The sequence below is a fragment of the Lissotriton vulgaris genome, chromosome 3_1, assembly GCF_964263255.1.
Source record: "Lissotriton vulgaris chromosome 3_1, aLisVul1.2, whole genome shotgun sequence".
Classification (NCBI taxonomy): Eukaryota; Metazoa; Chordata; class Amphibia; order Caudata; family Salamandridae; genus Lissotriton; species Lissotriton vulgaris.
Genome location: NC_141689.1, coordinates 1235737456 through 1235765209, shown reverse-complemented (window position 1 = coordinate 1235765209; position 27754 = coordinate 1235737456). Strand labels below are relative to the sequence as shown.

Here is a 27754-nt window from a genome sequence, read left to right as displayed (position 1 = left end):
CACTTTAGAAGTCATTAAGGAGAAGCCCCCCTCCTCGCCGTAAGTGTGTAATAAGAAACACCGGAAGCGGGGGGCGGAGCCGGGCCGGCGGCCAAGATGGTCGCATGGGTGCCCGGCTCCGCCGGCTCTCCTCTCCCGCCGCCTGATCTTCCCGTCCACCCCGCACAGCTCCGGAGCCTCCGTGTGTCGGAAGGGGCGTCGAGTAGATGTGTCTGACCCCGAGCGCTTTCCGTGCCTCAGAAGCGGAGTTACGGGTGTTCATGTTTTTGGCCTGCGCGAGACTTCCAGCCCGGCCCTAGCGTGATTACGCCGCCGCCAGCGAGAGCGATAACAATGGCCGCAGAGCTCCAGGAGGAACCGCTCTACTATCAAGCAGGTCAGCCCGCCCCTGTGTACCTGGCTCCAGCGCTACCCACACACCGGGATGACAGAACGCACGCTGCTTTTAGTGCCGGTTTGGTGTCTTCCCCCCCCCCCCCCTTCTCCCCTTGATGGACTTATTCGTCCGCTACTTGCTGCTGGCTGCTCGGATGGAGAGCTGTTTGGCCTGCAATGTGCTGCTTACTTCCCCCATCTCTGTTACGTGGTACTGGCTGCGGCGAAGTATTACCAATGCGCCTTTTGGATTGTGGGGGCCCGATAGTGTTTATTCACTACGCAGTGGACCGTAGACACTAATGGGGAGTGGCGTGGGGGTACTGAAGACTCCATTCCCCCTATATTGGACTTGGGGCGGGCGGCCATGACACTTGATTCAGCGGCGTTGGGATTTGGGGTCCCCCCTGCGAGTGGTGATTTAAAATGGTGACTCCACAGTAGGCGTTGGAAGTGCGCACGGTGAATGGAGGGGAGTGGAGCGGACGTCCCCCGTGCGCTGAAAGGAAGGAGTTGGAAATGGTTTACTGCAGGGGGGTGCTGGATGCCATTGGAACAGGGAGACCACATTGCCGCTGGCATCTTGGTTGCGAGACTTTGTCCACGTAGCCCTTGTTTGGCCTTTGTTGAACAGGAGTTGTGGTGGGACCCTGCTCAGTCTTTCTTGGCGACGTGGGAGAATGTTTACGCAAGTAACACTTCCTGTATGCTCTTCATTGACTGCTTCTTTGACACTTTATCCCAAGGTTACGTCATCTATTCGGGGTGTCCGCCGGACACAGTTGCTATATCCTCCATTTATTTGCCTTTCCTGGTATTTAGCTTTGCAACTACGAAATGGCTGCCCTGGTTCTTCTAGCTAATGTGCTTTGAATTGCAGACGCAAAATGGCGGCGGACACCCCTGACGGTGCAGTTACTCGGAACACTGCAGGGCATCCTATTCCTTTTGGGTGGGCCTGCCCGCTCGCTGTGTTTTACTTGTTCTCTCCCGCTTATAATTTTGTGCTCTGTTTCTGACTCGGGCCGGCGAAATGCATGTACATCACTGACACTCGGCTCCTTTGTCCTAGCACGGGGAGTTTTCCATCTTGCCTGGGTGGCTTGCGGGGGTGGGCAGGAACATTTGATTTTGAATCTGCTTATGTCTTTTACATCTCACAATCCACCTCGGTATTATTGCAGGAGTGCGGGGCGGCGGGGTAGGGGGGGGGGGTCGGGTGTCTGTATCGGGGACCCCCCCAAGTTTCTTTTCCCCTTTCGTGGGGTTTTCGTTCATTTCTTTTTCTTTTTCTTCCTTTACTTCGTGTTGAATAGTGTCTCTTTCTCTCCGCTTTGTCTCTTTCTTTCTATATTTCGGGTTTAGACACTGGGCGACAGGCACGCTGCTAGGGGGGTAGGCCGTGGCCGTATGCAGGGGTGCAGAGTGGGGGATGGGGGTGGGGTATTGTTTTTGATTCACTTTTAGTTCTATGGCCTTAATTTTTTTCATGTTAATACTTTGGCTTTTCCTTCCTTTCTTTTTCTTCTTCTTCTTCCTGTGGGTCTGATTGGAGGTAACTCACTGTGTGTTTCTCTAGTTCAGTAAAAGGGTTTCTGTTCTACTGCTTTATTATGTGGCGGGCAGGTACTGTTTGGGTGGGGATATGTAATGTTTGTTGAATATCCTGATTTTACGTCCTGCTACGAATACCCTGCCTATGATGGTCCTGCCGTAAATATCCTGTTTCAAGTGTAACCCTAGTATTGGCGAGATTTAATTGTGTGATATCAGATCCTGCTTTCCCTTTATTTAAAAAACAAACCTTTTTAATCCTGTGACCATGTTCTATTAAGCTCTCCTGAGTTGCGTATTGATACTGTGAGGTGTACTTTGCATTGATCCTGATATATATTGTTTGACTGCACTACCTCTGTACCCTTGTTCAACCGTGACGGTTGGTGAACTTTGAATGTAACTGTGAAATGTCAATAAAGGTTTACCAAAAAAAAAAAAAAGAAACACCGGAAGCAGGTGGTCATGGTAGATCAAAGAGAGAGAGCAGGCACACACCGAATGAAACAGGAACACAAATAAAGGGAAACACCTGAAGCATGTGGGGTGGTTGGCAGTATGCGGGGATCGTGAGGGTGTGTAGTAGGGTGCGAGTGGAGGCAGGGAGTCTACGGTACAGCAGGCTTCGTGGCACAGTCTATCTCGATGGTGGAGCAGGTTGTGAAAAGATTTTGAGGGGGGGGGGGGGCAGTGCATACAATGAGGATGGCTCAGGGCCCTGTATGACTTTACAACTTGTACATTTGCACAAAAAAAAAGTCCTGTTTGTATCTTTTATGTAACTCATGTAATCCTAAATCCTTATGTATCACAACTGGTTCTTTTGTAAAGCGCTGTGACACCTTCGGGTAATTTTCGCGCTGTTGAAAATCGCATTAAATAAATAAATACCCTCCGGGGAAGTCGCGGTCCCGTCTTACCTCCCGGGGCAGGTCATGCATTTTGGCGGGTCTAAGCTCAGGAGAGGATCCATGCAGTGCCGGCCGGACCCCGCTTCACTCCCACGGGCTCTCTCTTCCACCTGTTGCCCCGCAGTAGGACCCCATGGGACGCTTCACACGGGTCTCGGGGAGGGAGGAGAGTTCAGCCAAGAACGTTTAAAGTGTTGAGTCACAGATATTGGCAATGTTTTTAAGGTATGTTGTAGAGCAACGTATCTGCTGTGTTCAGTACTGTAAAGTTTGTGTGCAAGTTGTGCTTAGTATAGTGACGTGAGGGCAGTGGCATGGTGTGGAATGTCGTGGTGAGTTGTGATATGAAGTGTAATGTTTTTAAAATTAAATACATTGTTTTGTTGTATGTTATTTTTCTATATTTACTGCTCAATAAAATATTAACCTATGGACGAGCTGGAACATTGTTTATGGTATTTCCACCGAAAACAAAGTGAATGCTCTTTGTTGTACTTACTGTACTGCAAATGCTGGTAAATGAAAGCCAACGTGAATATCTATTTAGCAGTGAAACTTGTATGTGTTTGCGCATTACCTTGCATACCGCACCTTCGTTTAGCTTGCAAATCCAGTAAGTGAGGAAGGGGGCGGGAGTAAAGACAGCAGGGACAATGGGCAGGGGGCGGGAGTGAAGAGATCACGGAAAACTTTGTAAAGAGGGCACGGGCGGGAGTAAAGAGATAACAGACAACGGGTGGGGGGCGGGAGTAAATAGGGTACGGACAACGAGTGGGGGGCGGGTGTAAAGACAGCAGGGACAATGGGAGGGAGGCGGGAGTAAAGAGATCATGGACAACGGGTGGAGGGCGGAAGTAAATAGGGCACAGACAACAGGTGGGGGGGGCGGGAGTAAAGACAGCAGGGACAATGGGAGGGAGCCGGAGTGAAGAGATCACCTACAACGGGCGGGAGTAAAGAGCTCACGGACAACGGGTGGGGGGAGGGAGTAAAGAGATCACAGACAACGGGCGGGGGAGGGAGTAAAGAGATCATGGACAACGGGCGGGGAGAAGGAGTAAAGAGATCACGGACAACGGGTGGGGGGAGGGAGTAAAGAGATCACAGACAACGTCGTATGGAAATCAAGCGGAAGAGAAAGCACGCCTGTTCCTCTCGGAAAGGTGTTGTTGCAGCAGGCCTAGGCAAACACACCGCTCATCCACCAAGGCCTGGAAGACATTTGGGGCCGAGGTGACAAGGGAAGTGGTCAAAAAAAGCACAGAGCTCCTACTGCTACAGCAACAGGAAGGAAACAACGGACATGCACTGGTAGCCGTGGGCTGTAACGGAGCCCCTAAAAACACAACTCTAACCACCCTAAGACCCCGGCCCATCATCGCCCAGTGCCTGCCTTCCCACTGCGGCCCTGCTGAAGGGAGCGAGCGAAGGATAATGTCGTGAGCGTGCGAGCATGCGCCTCAGCTGTACGGGCGCACACTCAAAGTCACGCTGTGCGTGTTTCCGTGAGCGTGCACATCGGACGTCTAGGAACTCGTCATCTGCGAAGCCAGCCGGAAGATTTGCGGTGCGTGATCATGGAGAGCCCCGCCTGCTGCCAAGCCTGAGCCGCTGACACACACCTGAGGAGGAAAGACCGGCCTGGAGAGCAGCGGGGGAGTCCTGGCCCTGCAGCTGCCAATGAGAGGAGAGCCGCTGCACCAAGGAAGCCGGTGAGTGGGGCTTCGCCTTGTTGCTGAGCTGCGGGGGCGTGTGTGCGCGTGCGGCGGCGGGGGGCTGTGTATGTGTGTGAGCGTGCGTGTGTGTGTATGTGTCTTGGAGTCTGTGTGTATGCGTGTGTATGCGTGTGTGTGTGTTTAAAAGAGGCCGATGACAGTGGGGGGGGAGGGGGTGTGTGTGAGCGAGTGCCTGTGTTTGTATATGCGCGCCCATGTGTCCCAACTTCAAGACATCGGAGGGATGTGCACGGCGCGGCGCGGGACGGAACGTGCGCGTTTGCGCACCCAAATCCGGCAGAAAAGCTCGTAACACCCACTTGTCCCTAATTCCCCCAGACGGGCGGCTATACGTCTCCAGCTGGACGCATCCTTCGGATGCAGTACCAGAGAGACCTAAAAACTGGGATCGTTGCATCGCATATTCTTCCCTTAGATCTTGGAATGATTTTAGCGTCAGGTCAGTCATTACGTCTCCCAGGAGCGAGATGCCTATGGAGTCCCATCCCTGAAAGCCCTGCAGGGCTGCCAGCTGAGGCAAACGCCCGTTACGCCAGAGAGGAGTCTCCTGAGTCAGGACATTCCACCACCCCATCCTACTCTGGGCCTGCCTCCAAACATGAAACACCACCTGCGTGGCCGGCAAGGAATACAATAGTGTGTGTAAGGATTTGTTGCCCATTAGCTGCTGCTCGACCGCATAGGCTGGGCCCCCCCTATCCCTGTACCACCATTTATTGAGGGCCAGTAAATGTGCGGCCTGGTAGTAGGAGAGAACATCTGAAGTAGCTAGACCACCGGTGTATGTGGATAGGAAACAGGCACGCAGGGCGCCCCTCCCACAAGAACCCTCCCAACGCTGAATTAACGTACCGGAAACATAGGTGTGAAATCTGGTAAGGATGGTTTTGCAATTGGTAAAGGAGACTGGGAAGCGCCACCATCTTAAAGATGGCTGACCTACCATATATCGTTAAGGGCATGCGGGACCACACCTTGAGATCTTCCCGGGTACGATCCCACACTGGGATTAGATTGCGGTCTCTGGATACAGCCGAGACATCGGACAAAAAGACCCCCAAATACTTCATCCCCCCCCCGTCGCCCATTGAAGGGCTGAGGCCCATTCTCCCACCCTCGGCCCACCCCCCCAGAACCCACAACGTGAATTTACAGGGATTCATACAGAGCCCGGAAGTCTCACTGAAAATCTGAAGAATACGCATCAACCGTAGCCCGACCTGTCCAAATCAGTAAGAAAGAACAGGACGTCATCTGCGTAAAGTGCTATTTTATCTGTAAGACCCGGCACCCATCGAAACACCCGAAGTTGAGCATCTATACGCACCCAGGCCGGCAGCGGCTCCATGGGGAGCGCAAAAAGGTAAGGGGAGAGGGGGCAGCCCTGGCGCGTGCCTCGCTGGATAGAGAAGGAGCGAGAAATTGCCCCCCCACCCGCACCGAGGCCGTTAGAGTAGTGTACAGCAGCTGCAGATAAGCCAGAAAGCGCGGGCCCAGATTAGTTTTCAGTGCAAACAAGTACACCCAGCTCAAAGAATCAAAGGCCCTGTCCATATCAGCCAGCAGTAGGGCTGCCGGCTCCCCAAGCCGCCCACGGGCTCACACGGCAACATGTGCACGCCTAATGTTGAGGCGGGTCGCCCTCTGAGGCATAAACCCAGCCTGATCTGGGTGTACCAGAGTTGTGATGTGTGGCTTAAGCCGATTGGATAATGCCTTGGCCAGAACCTTTGCTTCTATATTAAGAAGGGCAAGGGGGGGATATGGTGTATGCTGCTCCGGAGGTCTACCTGGTTTGTGGAACACCACCACTTCCGCATGTCTCCAGTCCGGGGGAAGCAAGCAGCCCTCCCGTGCCTCCTCCACCGCTGGCCGAAAATGTGGGACCAACTGTACAAAGAACCGTTTAAAAAACTCGCTGGGGAACCCATTCGGACCCGGAGCCTTCCCAGGACTCAATTTCACCAGGGCCGTACCCAGTTCATCATTCGATAGAGGCGTATCCAATTGCTCTCGTACTTCATCCGAGACGGTCTTAGGCAGAAGATCATCAATGAACTTCACAATAACCTCCGCCTCTAGACATTCTTTGGGTGAATACAGGTCTTCAAAGTACACCGCAAAGCTCTCTGCAATAGCAGAGGGCTCCAGAATTGGCTCCTCCGCAGGGTCCAAGACCCGCGGCAGGTGCTGGGAGTGTAAGGTCTCTGGCACAAGCGGTGGAGCATCTTGCTTGACTTATCCCCCTATTGATAGACCCTACTGCACGTTGCCAGCAAAGCCTGACGGGGCTCATCAATTAGTATTGCTTCATATTGCTGCTGAGCCAACACCAGTTACCTCCATCCGCCTCCCGACCCCTACGCTCCAGCGCCTCAATATCTGCCTCCCGACGCACCAGGTCCTTCTGCCGCTTCCCCTGGGCAGCCACGCCCCAGGAGATATCCACCCCTCGCAAAATGGGTTTCAATGCCTCCCAAAGCACCAATAGAATCAAAGAGAGAGTAGATCTGCCCCGTATTTTATCAGGTATAGGCTCAGTTAGAGTCCAAAATCTTCAAAAGTCACCCATTTTAGCGCTCACCAATTGGTCAAGACCATGTTTACTAAAGACAGAGGCATTTTATAGAAAAAATATATCATTTTTATTCTTAATTAATTCATATAGTTTTATATCTGACAGTTATACAAAATCGTTTTTTTGAAAATTTTCATGATAATAAGGTAAAAACATATATATGTATACACAACCCATCAAACCTTCCAACATTCAGACTTCAACAAAGATCATACATCGCAGCCAGTCATACTCATACAACAACTCATTCAAACATTCAACTCAGATGGAATTCGAGGTACATTGCTCTGAGAACATCCTGAATATCCTGAATATTCCTCTCAGCCATAGGCCGGGGATAGAAGGTGATAAGTTCAGGGAAGATGGTTTCAACGCTCCCAAAGCACCGCCCGAGAATCAACTGATCCTACAGTAGCTACCAAATAGTTATCTATCTCCTTGACCAAGTGTTCCCTGTATTCCTCCTCCTGCAGTTGCCACCCCGACATACGCCATCTAAGTGGTCGCCGCCCCGGGACGATCAGAATCGTGAGAGCAACGGGCGAGTGATCGGACAAGGCTCTGGGTAAAATACACGCTGACAACACTCTGTGCACCATCCCCCTGGGGACAAATATATAATCTAGCCTAGAGAAGGAGTCATGTGTTGTGGAAAAGTAAGTGTATTCCCTGCGAGGGCCATGTAGGTGTCTCCATGCATCCGTCCAGTCTAGCCCCGTAGCTAGGGAGTGTAGTTTGGTAGGGGATCCTGCCACTCCAATCGCATCCCCGCTCCTCCATCTATCCCAACCCCGTTCCATCGCATCATCCAATCTCCCCCTACAACAGAGAAAGTATCCGGCATGCCCCCCCATAGTGTTAGGAGTCGTTACACTAAGGACCACTGTAACGGTGGTGAGGCGTAAACACTTCCCAGAGTCAAGACCACTCCCCCAATTCTGCCCTGTATGAAGACATATCTTTCCTGCGTGTTCGACCAAAGTCTCTCGTGTTTATATGGGACCCTGTGATGTATCAATATCGCCACCCCCACGAGCGTCGCGTGAAACCTGATTGAAACACCTGAAGATATCCATATCGCTGTAGGCATAAGGCTTTAGTACCCAGTAGGTGTGTTTCCTGAAGTAGGAGCAGGTGGGCCACAGCCCTATTGGCGTACTGAAGAATGGCCCCTTGCTTCACCTTGTCCAGTGCCCCACGAACATTCCAACTAACTACGCACAGGGAACCAGGGGTTATTCGCCTTTCAGCCTTCGTGCCAGACATAACAAAAGACTAACACTCTCGTGACCTATGAATGTGTTCCTCAGAGTATACAATGAGTTCCAAGCAACCAGCATGAATGCGCAATCAAACAGGTAAAACAAGCATCCCCAACATCCCCCCCCCCCCCCCCCCCCTACCCCCCACCCCATACCTCACTAACATGGAAGTATCTGTTGCGGTCGGATAGGAGCCAAGTCCCCAACCGGGCGACAGGAACCGTACCTTCCAAAGGAACCCCAACTGGCCACCCATAACCCTTGGGCCTCACCCCTTCCCGCCCGCCACTACGTGACCGGGTACCCAGCCCAATACGTATGCCTATTCGGACATCAAGACACAGTCACCAGAATTCCAGTCCCTGTTGAACCTGTTGGTCAGTCCGCCGAAGCCTCCCTCTCCGATGACAAGCCCTTCTGCCAGAGGGCGGAGCTGGGCAAAGAACGACGCCTGGACCTCGAACTCCTGCTGCCTTGTTGTTGGCCTCGTGGGCCCCTTCGATCCACCTCACTCGACAAAGAGTCCGTATCCCAGCCAGGTGGTGTATGAACACCACCTGACAGTTTCATCGGTTCATTTGAAGACCTCCTCGGGAGAGTCAAAGAACAAAGTGCGAAAACAGTAAACCACTCTCCGGTGGGCTGGATATAACAGCGCATACTGGATCTTAAGGTCTCGAAGGTGAGCTTTGGCCGCCAGGAAGGATTGTCGCTGCTGCTGCACAAGGCGCGCGTAGTCTGGGAATACAAGGATCTTTGCATTTTCACAAGTGAGTGATTCCTTAGCCCTGGCCTGCTTCAGAATAGTATTGCGGTCCATATAGTTCAAGAATTTGGCGATGAACGGCCGCTGGCGAGCCCCTTGAGGGGGCTTCTGCATAAGGGCCCTATGAGCACGCTCCACCACGAAGCAGCGAGAGACGGCATCTGGGGGGAGCCAGCCCTCCAACCAGTGTCAGGAAACGCTTCGCGCCATCTCCCATGCATCCCTCCGGAAATCCCACGAATCGGAGGTTGTTGCGCCGAGCCCTCCCTTCGGCATCCTCAGCCCACAGCACCAGACCTTTCTGAATCTTCTCCATAGCTGCTACTTTCTTCTTTAAGGTCGTGGCGTCATCCTCCACCTCAGATATGCGGGCCTCAGTCCCTGTGATGCGTTCAACTGCATTGCGCAAGTCCTGCCTCAGCAGCATAAGGTCGGTGCCCTCGGCCCCGATCTTAGCATCCAGCATGTCTCTGGACTGAGTAATGGCCGCCATGAGCGCCGTGTTGTCCCGCACTTGGCCCTGCGATCCCCCAGCCCCTGTCGCAGCACCTGCTAAGGTGAATTTGTCGATGGTGCCCTGCTTTGTGTGGCCGCCACCACCTTTGTCGCGGGTCATCGTCCTAACGTAGGTGCTGCCAACAGACACTCAGGGGTGACCGCTTAGGGGGCTGAGTGCGGAAACAACCTGATATCAAGGACACTTAAGCCCAGGTCAACAGTTCCTTCACCAGACCTCTCAGCAGGCGGTGACCTCCACAAGGGTAGACAAAATGGCCACCAATGCACCCCCACCTTTACCCCTGAGGGCCTCACTTCACCGTTCCGTGGCCTGACCTGACCACCAATGTGCGCCACTGAATCTGGCCCTACCCAGAGCGCCGCTAACGTCTCTGGACCAGGGATGCCTAAGCATACCTATGCCGGGGAGGGGGGGGCTGTGCTGTGTCACCTTCTGCTGCTGTTGGGGCTCCGCTGAGCGGCACGCTGAGGAATATCCAGAGCCCGGCACGCACCACCAGCGCCAAGCAGCTTCTACCCCTCCGGCAGCCCATAGTGGATGGCTGGACTGTCTATGGCCCCGGGGGCACTGCCACCCTTTCGCAACCGCCACCGCTGCGGCCCAACTCAGCCGCCGAGCACCGGAAGACCACCGGGGCAGTCAAGGATATTATGGGGGGGGGGGGGGGGGGGGAACCGGTAGCCACAAGCCACCGTCACACCCCCTGGATTGCCTGACCTTTTGCTGCCACCCTGGGGCTACACAAAATAGCCGGTAACGCTCCAGGGCCTCCTCGCTCCAGGTTACAGTCCCTGCAGTCAGAGACTGCCACCGGTAAGCGCCTCCTCTGCCGGCCGCCACCTCGTCCCGACTCCCGGCAGCAGCTCAGCCCCAAGAGGAGGGGAGGGGAACCACAGGACTCTGGCGCAAAGCCTCGGGGGCCGACACCGGCGGCACCTCCGCCAGCTGCACCCTCCTCCGAGCCTCCGCACCCGGCCCAGCTGGTCAATCGAGGACCCGGCTCCTCCCAGGCCTCCTCGATTCACAGGTCTTCAATCGCCGCCGCCACACCTCCAGACCCCCAGCTCACATAGGAGAACCCCGCTGGTGTTATACGGTTCTCTGACACAGGGACACTCCACCAACAATGTCCGAAAGGCAGGATATTTATTCAGGATACTGGATGGCTGGTCTGAGCGCAATCAAGCCGCGACCGCCATCTTCACCGGTCAAACCTGCATACTTGTTTTTAAGGTCAGGTGTAGTATATCCTTTTTCATATTATAGTTTATGTGACATCATATTATGCATCAGTGTACAACTATATCAAATTTTAGACTTCTCGGGGGCACTAGTGGGCGCACGGCAAGATGTCCGCACTTTAGTGCTGCTCTGCCCAGCCGGGCTACAATTCGCCAAATATCTGCCTTAAAGCTACGCATCGGCTTCCTAAACTGGACTGGGAAGTGTGGTGCTGCGATGAATGGAAGGGAGTTCGGCGACTTTGCCTGCTTTAACGCTGAAAACGCAGACAGTGCCTCCTGTGTACCTGTAATCCAGACGTCACCTAGCTGCGGATCGCATGCTCTATACGACTGGAGGTGGGGAGTGGGGTGCGACGCCTTGTTGGTCCCGCGACTGCAGAGGCAGGTGGGGTCCCAGGATTGGCGCTGCCCTATGCGAGCTGCTGCTGGGCTTTGCGGGGCTGAGCGTTCTGCGGGGCCGCTTTCTGCACAAGCTCCACGGGATTGTGCCGCAGCGCCGCGCGCTGATACTGGGCTTATAGCTGGTCGCTGGGAGGTCGAGCCTGCATCGTCCCCGATTACATAGAACCTGCTGCTCTCTCTGCTTCAGGGAGCATAGGGGTGTTGTGTGAGCGGCGCCATTGCAATGCTGGCATTATAGGACAGTGTGCTACGAGGATCGTGTTCTTTTTTCCTCTGCTGAGCCATGGCCTAATTCACCATTCTCTCCTACATAAGTGAGGCACTGCGGTCTACGTTGTGGTTTAAGTCAGGAGACCACCGAGTTATGCCTTTACGGCCGGTGGTAGGCCCAACATCCCCGGCGCTTGGGCTTTTGCTAGATGGCCCTTTTCCATTCTGCACGCAGTACGGGGCTCCTTCCCTATAAGACACATCATTATTGCCAAACGAGTATCTGGGACACTTCATCCTTTGTTTGTGATCCACCCAAGAGTGCAGGTGCGCCCTGCTTATATTCACTATGGGGCGAACAGACAAGTCACAGCCTCGCCTCATGTCTGAGGCGCGTAAGATTTCCAAGTCCTCACAGAAGGCCGCTTCGGACTCGGAGGCGGACGACCATGGAGACAAACCCCCTACACTGGAAACTACTTTACTAGCGATACAGCATAGCCTCCAATCCATAGAGGTACAATGGCGGCTGTGAACCACCGGCTGGATCATTTACCTGCACAACTTGAAAAACCAAATGCCCGTATGGGGTAAGTAGAACAGCATGTTTCAGCTACTGAGGATGGGCTAAGTGAACGCTTAACATGGAGAAGGTGCTATCCCTCAACCCAGCCAAGAATTAAGATTTAGAAGCGAGGTCCCGGCGCAATAACATCAGACTGACTGGGCTGCCCGAGTCCACAAATGTGGGGAAAATGCAACACTATATTGAGGCCCTTATTAAAGATATTTTTGGCACTGAGCACCTTTCCCACATGTTTGTTGTTGAGCTTGCGCATTGCTCACTTGCAGCAAGACCACCTTCAGGCACCACTCCCTGTCCTATCATAGCAAGACTATTAAACTATAGCGACCAGGATACTGCTTTACATCTAGCCAGGGACAAAGGGACTAAAGCGTACCAGGGCAATACTTTGGCTTTCTTCCCTAACTTCACAGTAGCTGTGCAATTCGCTAGAAGGGAGTTCAGTGCAGTGAAGAAATTCTTACAATCTAAGGGAGTGCCCTATGCCATGCTGTATCCTGCATGTCTGAGCGGAGGGCCGGATGGCGATTATAAGATTTTTTCCAATCCTAAAGCTGCAATGGAACATGCTAAACAGTTGAAACAGAGGCAACGTGAAACTAACACGCCTCATGATGAGGGAGATTAACTTTCAATGATGCTAATTGCTGTTCTTTATTTTTTGTAATTGATAATACTCACTCAGGGATGTGATCTGTAGATGCCTCTATATCTCTGAATGTTTATTGGTGGGCTTCTCCCACTTCAGGACGTCATTATGTCCTTGTTATAATGCAGGCTGTTATGACACATATCTAAATTTTAGGCACAAGACTTAGACCTGCTAGGCCACCTCTCACTAGATGGGAAGCTAGTTGTACCTTGCGTCCCCCAAATGGGTGCACCCCAAATGCAAAGTTGTTCTGCTTGTTTTTGTTGGGGAGGTGTTTAACAGAATTGAGATGGGTTTGGCATTGTTGGGGACGCTGAAGGGGGTGGGGGTTGGGTTTGAGAGAGTTGAATGGGTGGACTATTGACGTATTCTTTGATGCATTGGTCGTAATGATCTGTGGTAGTATTTTTACATGTCAGACAGGATGCACAGCATTGGTATCTATCTAATGTTGAGTGTGCGGTATGAGTGGTGTGGTTAAGTTTGTTACTTGGAATGTGCGCGGGCTTAAGTCTCCAAAAAAGATTAGGTCTGTTTTTGCACACTTGGATAGACTGGGGTGCAAGTAGCCTTACTTCAGGAGACACATCGCACAAAAAATAGGTACGCGGTGGGCAGCTATGAAAATTGAGTCATCGTACTCCACCTATTCGAGGGGGGTGATGATACTTATTAAAAAATGGGTTCCCTTCACAGATGCAGATGAGAATGAGCATGTAGCGATTGTGTATGGACAATTGGGGGCAGGACTGTAATATTGGTTAATGTGCACAGGCCAAAAATTGATGACCCGTCCTTTTTTTCAGATGTGTGACGCCGAATCTCTGGGTTTCCACAGGCTGAGATAATCTGTGGGTTGGGGGATTTCAATTTATGCTTAGATATAACTTTGGATAGAGTTGGCAGTGGCACCGGGAGGCTTAAGCAGGCTGTGGAGTCTCTTCTGGGGATATTAGATGTGGGTCAGTTGTTTGATATCTGGCGGCTTCAACATCCAGGGGGTCGCGAAAGTACGTTCAACTCTTCTGTCGAGGAGACCTGGTCCTGTATGGATTACTGGCTTGTCTCTGAAGCAGTCTGCACCTGGGCGGTGCGAATTGGACATATGCCTTGCACACTTTCAGACCACCCTCCAGTGGTTCTTGACCTACAGATACCCTTGTGTGAGAGGCCACCTTTTGCATGGAGACTTCAGCCCAATGAACTCCCGGACCCGGTTTCAAACACACTATTGGCGAAGCAATTCGCAATTCTTTGCTCGAAAATTAGGGGTCAGTTCATAGTGCTGGCATGTTGTGGGAGGCGTTTAAAGTGACGATTCGAGGTTCTTGTATTGGAGCGCAGTCTGGAGTATTACGAGATCTCCGGCGCAGAATACATAAATTGGCATCCGAGATCTCTACACTTGAGCGGGTCTATGAGGAAAATCCCTCCCCACACATGTTAGTCAAGATCAGAGATCTGATCACTGACCATATTGAAACGGTTGATCAAGAGTTGCAACAACGTTCTCATTACGCAACTACTCGCTATTATGGGGAGAGGGGGCCGTCCTAGTTGTTCCCTGGCACAGAAATTGTCAGTGCCGCGCAGTCAAGAGTGTATTAAGGAACTTGTAGACGAGGAGGTGACGACGCATTACTTGACTTCTGAACTTAGTGATATGGTTTTAAGACTCTACACCACGCTTTATGCAGCGAAAGATGCCCCTCCGACAGTGGAAATAGACTCCTACCTTGAAGATGTTGCGTTGGGATGGCTCACAAAGGTACACAAGGAATATTTAATGTAGCCTTTTGAAGTGGAAGACGTCAAATTAGCTATTATGGTGTTGCCCACCTGTGAAGCAGCAGGAATTGATGGGTTCCCTAGAGAATTCTATAAAACATATGTGGATGATGTCGCACCTAGGTTACTGGCTGTGTTTGCAGAGGCTTATGACAAAGGGAAACTCCCACCTACTCTTAGAGAGGCTCTGCTGGTAACCTTGTTGAAACCAGAAAAAACCCCGGATCGATGTGAATCCTATTGGCCTCTCTCAATCATCAACATTGACGCCAAAGTCCTGGCAAAGATGATTGCCACCAGGTTACAACCACTGATTCCTCTGTTAGTTTTGCCTGACCAGTCAAGTTTTGTATCTGCGTGCTCCACTACGCACAACCGCCGAACTGTGTTCTCCACGCTACACTATTTCGGTCCCGATTTCAGGCGGTGGCTGTGCTGCTTGATGCAGCAAAAGCCTTCGATTCCCTCCACTGGGATTTCAGGTTTAAAATTCTAGCACGAATAGGTTTAACTCTGTTCTTTCTTCAATGGCTTAGGGTATTATATACTGCGCTGGTCGCACGTGTGCGGGTTAATGCCTTGTGTCGTTGCGCACACCAGTTTATAGCCAAGTGATCTTAGAAGATATGTTTGAGAGCCCTCAATGTGGGTTTCCTGTAGACAGACAATATTGGCATCCATAGATTGCAAACCTATAGCTACATTTTGCCGTTTCTTTACATCATTTAAGCCGCAGATATTTAAGGATAACACCCTTAGTGCCCCCATTTTTTATATTCCATTTTCCCCATTTGCTTGCTCTGGGTTTAGCACCAACCCCACCCCGTGCCATATTCTAAGGATTCCTACATACCAGATAGCCCAGTTATGCTTGCTCTTATGTGTACTTGTAATGAAAACTTGCCTGACTTGCGACACTCCCCCCCCCCCCCCTCCCACTCCCCCCCTCCTATACTGGAGGTTACCTGGCCGGCCTGGGCCAGTGGTGTGACATCCGTCATACATTACCCCAGTGAGTCCACTGATGCACCCCCCTAAGTAATACCCATCATAGAAACTCTGAAAAGAGAGAAAATACTAAACAAACATAAATCTGCACAAGCAAAGCGAACTGTACCTAAAAACCCACGAAAAAAAAAAACATCTTGAAACCCTGCTCATAAGACAGTCGTCAGAAAAAAAAAAACCAACAAAAAAGAAGCAATGGATACAGCATACTTTACAATATATACCTTCCCTGTCCCTGCTTTAACGCTCTTCTTCAACACATGCTCAGATTGCATGTCATTTAGCTAAAATATCCCTGACCCCTTTTTACATCTTTTTTTGTTTTCCCCCCTTTACTTATGTTCCGATATTTCTTCCAAATACTTTTTGGCCTGTATTTCGGAGATGAAGCTACGAGTGTTCCCTTGGTAAACAATGTTCAGTCTTGCAGGATTCTGCAGATACACTGTAGCCCCAAGTTTTTGAAAGGGATCGAAAAGTTGTCTTAGTCTCCATCTACGCTCGACTGTGGCGTGTGCAAAATCAGGTCGAGTAAAAATGTAATTCCATCGTGTATTCTCTTGTTTGTGGGTCTGGCAAGATCATACAAAGTTTGCTGCAGCAGAAAGTTGCCGAAAAACAGCAGCATAGCACGGGGGTGTGACTGAGTTGAGGAGTTGCGTTTGGCAGGAGTTAAAGGAAATCTATGTGCTTTCTGGATTTCCTTGTCCCAATCTCATGATTGTAGCTCGGGGAATGCTCCCATAAGAAAAGAGACCATAAACTTCCTGGGGTCGTCCTTCTCGACACCCTCCGGAATCCGCAGGAAGCGGAGGTTGTTCCCCCTTTGCCGGTTTTCCTGCTCCTCCGATTTCCACAGGTAGTCTTGTATCGCCCCCTCATAATCCTCGGTTTTGGTTTCAAGTGAGGTAACATCCTTCTGCAGCTGTTCAGTTCTATCTTCTACCGCTGCCATTCGGTCAGCAATTTCGGCGCAGGTTGTTCCTACTTTTCTCACTGCGCCTTGTAATTTTTTAGCTGACAGCCGAGATCTGCGGCTAGCTGTTTTAACTTCGGCTTGAAAGTTTTTAATAGATTGCAAAATGTCAATTAAAGCGAGTTCTTCCTTTCGGACCCCCCTGGGCAGCACCAGTATCAATAGTGGTTTGATTGCCTCCTGAGATTCCTGAGGCGTTAGAACATATTATTAATGATGTGTCATTATAATCACATTTCAACTCAGTATCCTCCTTGTGAGAGAGTTCATTTACCCTTTTGTGTTGATCTCTCATTTTCTTCTTTTGGACTTTTTTAGAGCGATGTTTGTGGCTCTGTACTTCTGACTTAGAGCTGTTGCTCCATTTGCTTTCCTCTTCTCCACTCGACAGAGAGATGCTCACATCAGATAATTCAGAATCGTTTGTGAGAGAATAGAATTGATCCTGATTATCCGGGGTTCTTGGCTTGAAACCATGCTGGGTGGTGTTAGGGTCCAGAAGTGATGCTGCGGTTACAGAGCCATCTATCCCCATAATATTGGGAGTTTCCCGTGGGGAAGTGTTGGTATTATTGCCCCCGTTATTGTCCAAAGGAGTGCTTACTAACTGAATGTGAGGTGCAGATCCACTTGTAATAGCCGGGGTGGGGGAGGCTCGGGGCGCGGTGGAACTTTAAGCAATAAAGCATTGGATATGCCCGATGTAGGGTGCTCTGTAGTTTCGCCTACCTTTGGAGCGGACATAGCAGCAGTTACATCCAAACACCCACCCTCCATTTTGGGGTCGCTTTCCTCCCCCTCGTAGTTGCCATTGCACTGAAGCTACTTGTAATCAGTGGTTGACCATAGTCCTTTTCCTTTGTGATGCAGGCGAGTGTTCTTTTTGCGGAGATATTGCTTGCGGTTTCGCTCCCCCGAGACTTTTCTCAGGACTTTCACCTCCGTCTTATTTCGCTCTGTTTTTATCAGCCCCGCATCTACCCGTAGCCCCTGTAGGCTCTGGTTTCCATTGGCGTAAGGCTGTCAGGGTAGTATTTCCCTGTATGGTATTTACAGTGCTTTTAATTTTTGCGGTGCGGCCCCCCTTGTTAGCCATCCTTATTTGAATGTCCTGGAAGGTAAGAAAAATCTGTAGCGAGAAAGCGCTGGTACAGAGAGAGGGTGGCTGGTTCTTCAATGCTGGCGATCTTGACTCTCCGCTCTGTGTTCTTTGAACTTCGGGACACCGACGCCAGAATTGCCGCTCTTTGACGACCCCTACAGATCTTTCTATTACAGGGTCCGCGTTTCGGGATTCATTATTCACCGTCACCGAGTGGCGGCATCTCCTTTGCACCCCTCCGCTCTTCACCGTGAGTATCTGGATTCTCCGGTCTCGCACGTCAGACCGTGAGACGCGCAGGGCAGTGTTGATCCGGGATGTCTGAGCTCGTTCGTCGTCCTCGTGGCTGGGAGGATGTTTCTCCCCCGACTGATGCCGCCAGATCAGGTAGAAAAATAGAAGTTTTGCTTGAAGTTTAGCTTGGGAGATTTGCAGCATGTTTGTACTATTTTTTCCAAAGTTTTAGAGTTTCTTTTCGGCTGAATTTGTCTTTCCGGAGAGGATGCTCAGCGGAACATCACGAAGGTGCTGCTTAGCCAATCGCCATCTTGCCTCCGACATATTGAGGTTCAAATCATCTTCAACCTTCTCCTCTGTTTATTGCAGAGCAAGTCCCAGCTCACTCCTTCCTATCACCTCTAGGATGCGTCCACAGACGGCCTTGGAAGAAGGGCAGCAGGATGTGCCAGACGCAAGCTTCACTCCTCTTTCATATCTTTGACCCCCCTGTTAGCTCTGCTCCCTCTTGCCCAACCCAGTTGTACTCTCCTTCACACAGAATGGTACAGGAGGGTATGCAAACAAAATGCCAATTTTCTTATGTCAAGATAACAGTTAATGATTAAATGGTACTATGTATGCACATGCACTTTTTGATTCTCTTTCTTATTAACCTGATGAATAAATGGCACACTGGTTAGCCTTGTATGTAGCACAGCTACACAAAAACACTGTATAGTGGTAATGTGCCTGCTACTAGTTAGCCTATATTTGTCTTCGTGTCAGTATTCTGTGTATGCAGCTATCATTACTTTGCTTTCTGGCTATTAACAAGCTTTTGAATCAGTATGGAGAGTTCACCGACCGATCCCTATACCGCCAAATTTCTCCTGAGAGGAGAAATGGACCACTATTATCACTGAAAAGGATTTGTTAAAGCGGTCTGCCTTGAGAAGGTTGAGACCCCCAAGGTAAGAGGAGTTAGAGCCTACAAGTGTCTGGGTTCACAGTGGAAGGTAGGGCTGCCGTACATTCTCAGTGTTTCTAATAGACAGGTATGCTTCATTGGTTCGATATGAATTTGTGGTATACCTCTGGTTAACAGAAGAGATAATGATGTGGATTGGATTGGGAGAAGATGTGATAACAGTTCTCTTGGCCATAGGCATAAGTCATACGGCTTGCTCAAGGGCTCTAGCATCTCAATCCTTTCTGTGGACTCAGGCTTCAGGTTTCACCCTGTCCTACCGGCTGCGCGAGATCCCAGAATGACACCTAGTGTTGAAGATCATCATGTCCCAGGATTGCTAGGGTGCTAGGTCTGAGAGAAGGTTGGACAGACTTAAATGCAACACCCAGCTAGCATAAGACTGGAATGAAAATGTTCCCGTGCCTTGCAGAGACCCCTTGAGGTAAATGCAACAGATTTCTGTGGTATTCATTGAAAAATTGTGAAAATAGTATCTGAACAAAACAAACAAGGTGAGAAATCACCAAACTAGTGAAGGTAAGCTTGGGATTCAAAATTGTGCTTTAAAGATTCAGCATGGTGTAAATCCTCACAGTGACATGAACTAGATTTAAGAGTAGATGCACAGGTAAGTGATACCACAGCAAGCAACTAGCACGCTCACAAGCGTAGAACACACAAACAGAGGCCAAATGTTTTTGAAGCAAATAAAGGCAAAGTAGAGATAAGACATGATCTCATTTATCAAAGGCAGAGTGTTTGCAAACGTTTGAGAAATCTTGATTAGCCAGTTAAGTGAAATTAAGGGCCCCACACCATGACCATAAGACCCCTTTCATTTTAATGAAAGTTTATTCAAGCATATAGGTTGCATATGAATCCACCTGTATTGAAGAGGTATTTCAGTGGGTTTTGTTAACGTGTCACACATACTAGGGTTCAGTTTTGCAATTATGCCTAATTTCTTGCCATCAGCATTCTGTTCCCCGGTGTTACCATTTCTGTTTCTTAGCTTCAGGGTTTTCTTCTACCTTTGTGATTTTCCTTCCTATTATTCACCTTTACCATTCCATTTACATTCTGATGTCGGTCTATTCCATTCCATCACTCGTCTACCACATGCCATGTCCCCATTTTTATGATCCCACTCATACTTGGGCAGTTTGTTTTTTACTTCAAAGCGGACAGTTGGATTATAAGTCCACAACTCTTCCTTCAGTGTGCTTTTACTGAAGTCTCTTATGTGTCTGCTCGGATTTTACCACCCTTCCCCAAGGCATCACCCTCGATCATTCCTTTCTTTATGGCTCTCTAGAATAAAACCTGATTTAGGCAGAGGACTGCAGTAACTGAATACAAAAGTGGTGTTCCTACAGAAGTCTGAATCGCTTCATTGCTTTGTAACTTGATTATATCACTTGATAAACACTTTCGCCGTTTCCTTATCTACACCTTTATAGAACAGAAAATGGGGAAAAGCCAACAAATTTTACAATAAAGCGCAATTTGCTATCTATTGTACCTTTCAACGAATTGTCATTTGAAAGTAAGAGACTACAACTCACCTTCATCAACTGTAAACTGGCAGTTCTTGTCATTGTAAAAAAGGATCTTCTTTTTGTCCGGACGTGTGACAAATACTATTTGATCTCCCAGTGCCTGAAATAAAAAGAAAAACAACTGTTCTCTAATGAGGTTGAGTCCAGATATAAATATGCATCTATTTCAGAATATTTAGCAGTAATGCCTCACAGTGCTCGACACCTGAACATCACAAAAGCATCCACCTTAATGAGGAACAGAAGTCTGCTGCTGTCTTTAATTCAAATTCAAGAGCTTTATCCACAAGTTCATTTTTTTTAAAGTGAGTTCATAGTGAAATTCCCAGGATTCATGGATAAATCTCTTCCTTGGGATTGCCTCGTGGGTTGCATCAGTTCTTAGCTTCATGGAGTGGTATCGAAATCTTAAAACACCAATGACAATTTCCCTTTAGAAGCATGTTATCTTCCCAGTAAATACGGGGTCACCTTAGACTTAGGTTATTTGGGGGCTCTTTTAGGCAGGCATTTTACATCAAAATAGGCGCCTTAAACCCACCCCCACTGCAGATCTTTCGCCAATTACTTCTCGTGCTGAAACCGCATCCTGAATGTGCCATATAGTAAAGCGATTGCAGATTATTACCAAGAATACTCAAATACAAACTATCTTTTATGTCTAGGAATGAAATATGGAGGTATAACTCATTTGACGTGTTCGAAATGTTCATCTTTAATCATTAAACCCTTCAGACTAGACTGACCATGAATCATGGAGTCGTTACACGCATGGTGAAGAGGACAATGTGCAACAGTGAAAAATGAACAAGAACATACATGCCATCGCATAATGCACACGCAAACAGACTAGACTCTTTATGTGCATACTGCCTTCTATCCATAAACGTATGCTGCATGATGCGGTTTTGATGTACCGCACCTGGCAAAAAGTACAAATAATGCACGTGCTATGGTCGGGATGGCAGACAGGTTTTTGTAACTAGAAAAATACACTCAAGTAAGAAAATGTATTAGTTTAGTTATGTTAGTCATAAAGCGAACTAAGAACTGCAGGTGGAATGGCACTTGAACAGTAGGCGAATAAACGAGCATTGGCAAAACCAATAGGTCTCACATTTAAAATGCAAGAGCCGAACTGTGGGCTTTGTCAAACTTTTTTTTCCTCATATCTTTTTATTAAAGAATAAAGGCAGCATGTACACAATATGATCAACAATATCCAGACATTGCATGCATATATGTTGGCTGTGACATTTCTATTTCCGCTCCCTGCCTTTGACAACCTACACACTTCAGAGACTCTCTCCCACCTCTTCTCCCTCTGTCCACCCTTCCACCCATGGCAAGCATTGTAGGCCCCCCGCCTCTGTATTAATGCCAATGTGTCCTCATTTTTCCCCACTTTCGTAACCACGGCCCTCATAAATAACTTTTTTTGCAATCATTCACAAGTCCATGTCCCATTTCCAATCTTTTCGTTGCGGTGATATCTCAGCTCCCCATATTCTAACGATTCTCCACTTAGCTCCCACCAACCCCAGTGCAACCCATACTTGCTCCATTTGGGCTAAATCGAAGGATTCCCACACATACAGTAAACATATTCTCTCTATGAGGGGCACACACTTCCTCCCACCACAGTATTTACACAGGCTAGCACTGAAATCCAATAATTCTATATCACTGCCCCCCCCCCCCCCCGATTATATGGTGGAAGGTACCATTTTGTCTATATCTCCACCCGCAGACAGGCGGAACTGGATCTCCTCCCCATCTTTGCTACTGTGTTACACAACATATCTTTATGAGGGTTATGGTTTATTCTTCAAATACTTTTCACTCAGGATACTCTAAACAGAAAGGGCAAAAGATTAAGGAGGTGTCAGAATGCAAAGGTAATCACTTGCAAATGGCTAATTTACTTTCACAGGATTCGGCCATTCGGCCTTCTGCAATAGCCTAGGGAGCAGATTTATGGGCCCCCAGGAAAAGTGTCATGCTAAGTACACCTTCAACCTCAGACGCCAGCTAAGTGCAATAGGTGGCCTTTTCCCCAGCGCCATAAAAGCATTTGTGTGGTAAAGCGTTTGCTTTCATGCAATATGTGGAATGTAGGAGATAAAACAAAAAGAATCTTTAAAGTCTGCTCTTCAGCCTTACCACAACAAAAATATGCCTGTTGCTGTGCTTTTACAGACAATATAGAAAAGGTGGGGAGCAAAAGAGCGTGGGGGAGCGAGATATGCGACTAGGTGAAGCAGCACACAAAGGAGACAGATCGAAAATAGACATTTCCATGGAGTGCTGAATGAAAAATAAAAAAATAATTCCTTAACTATGAGCAGTGAAAGTCAGCTATCAAATAACAAACATTGATAAAGCCAACAGGTCTCGCCTATGCAAGACCTATGGGCTTTGCCAACGTGTTTTAGCCATGTTGTACACCAGAATGGCTACTTTTCAGCATGGCTATTAGTTAATGGTGCAAAGAAGAGTTGTGTGGGGTAGAGTGGTGTGTTGTAGAGTGAAGTGGCGTAGAGTGGTATGGCGTAGAGTGGTGTGGTGTGTTGTGGAGGGAGAACAGTGTCAGAGTGGAAGGGAGTAGACTTTTGCAGAGTGGAATGGCAGAGTTCGAGAGTGGAAAGGCTAAAAGCAGACTGGAGTGGCATACAGTGGAGCAAAGTAACCTGGAGTGGGGTAGAGGGAGTTATGTAGAGTGTTGTATAGTGGAGTTGTGTATCAGAGTGGAGTGGCACAGAGGGTTGTGGATTGGTGTGGAGCGGCATAGAGTGCGGTTATGGAGTAGAGTGGACAAAAGTGTTGTAAAAAAAATGGATTTATGGGGCAACGAGTGGCGTACAAAGAGTGACAGAGAGTCTCAGAGTGGAGTAGAATGTTGTAGAATGTCAAAGAGTTAAGCAGAGTATCGTAGAGTGGAGTGGAGTAGAGTTTCATGGAGAAGAGTGTCAGTGTGGAGTATTGTGGAGTATAATGTTGTAGGGTAGAGTTGTAGTATAGTGGCGTAGAGTGCAGTGGAACAGCACAAACTGGCCTAGAGTGCATTGGTTTTGAGTAAAGTGGAGTAGCGTGCAGTGGTTCAGAGCAGAGTGGCACAGCGCAGAACGGAGTAGCGCAGAACAGAGTGGCACAGAGTCGAGTGGCATATAGTAGTGCAGTAGAGTAGCGTAGATTGAAGGGGCATAGAGTAGATTGTTTCAGAGTAGAGTGAAGTGGCGTGGCATGGAGTGGTGCACGGTAGACTGGTGTGGGGCATGGCATAGTGCAGTAGAGTAGAGTAGAGTGGTGTAGAGTGCAGTGGAGTACAATGAATATATGACGTAATCCCGCATACCGTCAGTCCGCATACCATCAATCCGCAAAAAAATCCTGCAGGTACTATAAGTCCGCAAAATAAAAGAACGAAAACTTTAAGAACGAATATGCCTTTAGCACGCATGCCTTTACAACGAAAAGTTATGCATGTTAAAGGTATACTCGTTGTAAAAGTTGTAAAGGTAAGTAGAAGTACACTACCCTACCCTACACTACCCTACACTCTAATGTAATACCCAGCACGACCCCCCAACACTACCATAAAGCACTTTACTTCCCTACACAAACACTACAACACTACCCTAAACCCTAAAACGCTACCCCTGCATGACCCTACACTACAACACTACCCAAAACCCTAAAACACTACACCCCAGCATGACCCTACACTACGCAAACACTACAACACTACCCTAAAACACTACCCCAGCATGACCCTACACTACGCAAACACTACAATACTACCCTAAACCCTAAAACACTACCCCCAGCATGACCCTACACTACGCAAACACAACACTACCCTTAACCCTAAAACACTACCCCCAGCATGACCCTACACTACACAAACACCACAACACTACCCTAAACCCTAAAACACTACCCCCAGCATGACCCTCCACTACGCAAACACTACAACACTACCCTAAACCCTAAAACACTACCCCCAGCATGACCCTCCACTACGCAAACACTACAACACTACCCTAAAACACTACCCCAGCATGACCCTACACTACACAAACACTACAACACTACCCTAAACCCTAAAACACTACCCCCAGCATGACCCTACACTACGCAAACACTACAACACTACCCTAAACCCTAAAACACTACCCCCAGCATGACCCTACACTACGCAAACACTACAACACTATCCTAAACCCGAAAACACTACCGCCAGCATGACCCTACACTACGCAGACACTACCCTAAACCCTAAAACACTACCCCCAGCATGACCCTACACTACGCAAACACAACAACACTACCCTTAACCCTAAAACACTACCCCCAGCATGACCCTACACTACACAAACACTACAACACTACCCTAAACCCTAAAACACTACCCCCAGCATGAACCTACACTACGCAAACACTACAACACTACCCTAAAACACTACCCCCAGCATGACCCTACACTACGCAAACACTACAACACTACCCTAAACCCTAAAACACTACCCCAGCATGACCCTACACTACGCAAACACTACAACACTACCCTAAACCCTAAAACACTACCCCCAGCATGACCCTACACTATGCAAACACTACAACACTACCCTAAACCCTAAAACACTACCCCCAGCATGACCCTACACTACGCAAACACTACAACACTATCCTAAACCCGAAAACACTACCGCCAGCATGACCCTACACTACGCAAACACTACAACACTACCCTAAACCCTAAAACACTACCCCCAGCATGACCCTACACTACAACACTACCCTAAACCCTAAAACACTACCCCCAGCATGACCCTACACTACGCAAACACTACAACACTACCCTAAACCCTAAAACACTACCCCCAGCATGACCCTACACTACGCAAACACTACAACACTACCCTAAACCCTAAAACACTACCCCAGCATGACCCTACACTACGCAAACACTACAACACTACCCTAAACCCTAAAACACTACCCCCAGCATGACCCTACACTACACAAACACTACAACACTACCCTAAACCCTAAAACACTACCCCCAGCATGACCCTACACTACGCAAACACTACAACACTATCCTAAACCCGAAAACACTACCGCCAGCATGACCCTACACTACGCCAACACTACAACACTACCCTAAACCCTAAAACAATACCCCCAGCATGACCCTACACTACGCAAACACTACAACACTACCCTAAACCCTAAAACACTACCACCAGCATAACCCTACACTACGGAAACACTACAATACTACCCTAAACCCTAAAACACTACCCCCAGCATGACCCTACACTACGCAAACACTACAACACTACCCTAAACCCTAAAACACTACCCCCAGCATGGCCCTACACTACGCAAACACAACAACACTACCCTAAACCCTAAAACACTACCCCAGCATGACCCTACACTACGCAAACACTACAACACTACCCTAAACCCTAAAACACTACCCCAGCATGACCCTACACTACGCAAACACTACAACACTACCCTAAACCCTAAAACACTACCCCCAGCATGACCCTACACTACGCAAACACTACAACACTACCCTAAAACCTAAAACACTACCCCCAGCATGACCCTACACTACGCAAACACTACAACACTACCCTAAACCCTAAAACACTACCCCCAGCATGACCCTACACTACGCAAACACTACAACACTACCCTAAAACACTACGCAAACACTACAACACTACCCTAAACCCTAAAACACTACCCCCATCATGACCCTACACTACACAAACACTACAACACAACCCTAAACCCTAAAACACTACCCCCAGCATGACCCTACACTACCCAAACACTACAACACTACCCTAAACCCTAAAACACTTAACCCAGCATGACCCTACACTACGCAAACACTACAACACAACCCTAAACCCTATAACACTTCCCCCAGCACGACCCTACACTAAACAACCACCACAACTCTACACTACACTAACACACTACACTACACAGCACTACACAATCACCAACCCACAGAAAAATAAACCCAAACCCACTTACCTCTCTCGTCATCGTGGGTTTCACAACGCAAATGCATTTACCATACATGCCTTTAAAACGTAATTCGTTGTAAAGGCATGCGTGATAAATGCACATGCGTTTTGAAAAAATGCGGGATAATGGTATGCGAGGTCAATGACCTTGCGGGATAATGGTATGCGGACTGAAAGTTCGCGGGATAAAAAATGCGGGATAATTGTATTGTATTGTAATTGCATTTATATAGCGCTTACTACCCCTGGCTGCAAACCGCGTACAATAGAGTGGCGTAGAGTGCAGAGGTGTAGAGTAGATTAGAATGGCGTAAAGTGGATTGCCATAAAGTGAATCACTGTAGAGTGGAATGTCAACGAGTGGAGTGATGCACAGTAGAGTGACGTAGAGTGCAGAAGAGTGACGTAGAGTGCAGAAGAGTGTCAGAGTTCAGTGGTGCAGAGTAGTGTACAATGGCATAGAGTTCAGTGGTGCAGAGTAGAGTGTAGTAATGTTCAGTGGTGGAGTTCAGAGTTGAAGAGGCGAGGGTCCTAGAGTGAAGTGGCATACAGAGCAGTGGCGTAGAGTGCAGTGGTGCAGAGTAGGACAGAGTGACGTAGAGTGCAGTAGTATAGAGTAGAGTGTTGTAGAGTATAGTGGCGTAGAGTGCAGTCGGAGTAGAGTAGAGTGGCGAAGATTTTGAGTGGTGCAAGGTAGATTGAGGTAGCAGTGGGTAGAGAGGAGTGGTGCAGGGTAGAGTGGCGAAGGGTGAAATGGCGTAGAGTACAGTGGCGTAGTGTAGAATGCAGTATCATAGAGCAGGTTAGAGTGGCATGGAGTAGAGTGGTGCAGAATAGAGTTCAGTGGAGGAGAGTGTAGTGATGCAGAGTAGAATAGAGTGGCATAGAGTGCAGTGGTGCAAAGTAGATTGCAGAAGAGTACAGCGGTTTTAAGTAAAGTGATATGGAGTGCATTGGGGTAGAGTAGAGTGGCAGATTGCAATGGCGTAGTGTAGAGTGGTGCAAAGTAGAGTAGAGTGGTTCCAGGTAGAGTGCAGTTGAGTGGAGTGGCGCTGAGTGGAATAGAGTGCAGGGCAAAGAGTACAGTGGCATAGATTGTTTCAGAGTAGTGTGAAGTGGCACAGAGTTTGGGTGGTGTAGGGTAGAGTACAGTGGTGTAGGAGAGAGTGGAGTGGCCAAGACTGGAGTGATGTAGAGTGCAGTGGTGTAGAGTAGAGTGGCATAGAGTAGAGTGGTGCAGAGTAGAGAGCAGTAGAGTGGAATGGTGCATATTACAGTGC

General features: G+C 48.8%; 1 protein-coding gene across 2 annotated transcripts in view; it reads right to left on the bottom strand.

The window, feature by feature from the left end:
* The window catches only part of GTF2E2 (general transcription factor IIE subunit 2), a 371015-nt gene that overhangs the window by 88613 nt on the left and 254648 nt on the right, over positions 1-27754 (bottom strand). For both annotated transcript variants that reach the window (XM_086961704.1, XM_086961706.1), the window contains exon 6: positions 20425-20518. In XM_086961704.1, the coding sequence (XP_086817830.1) occupies positions 20425-20518 (94 nt within the window). The remainder of the gene's footprint in view (positions 1-20424; positions 20519-27754) is intronic.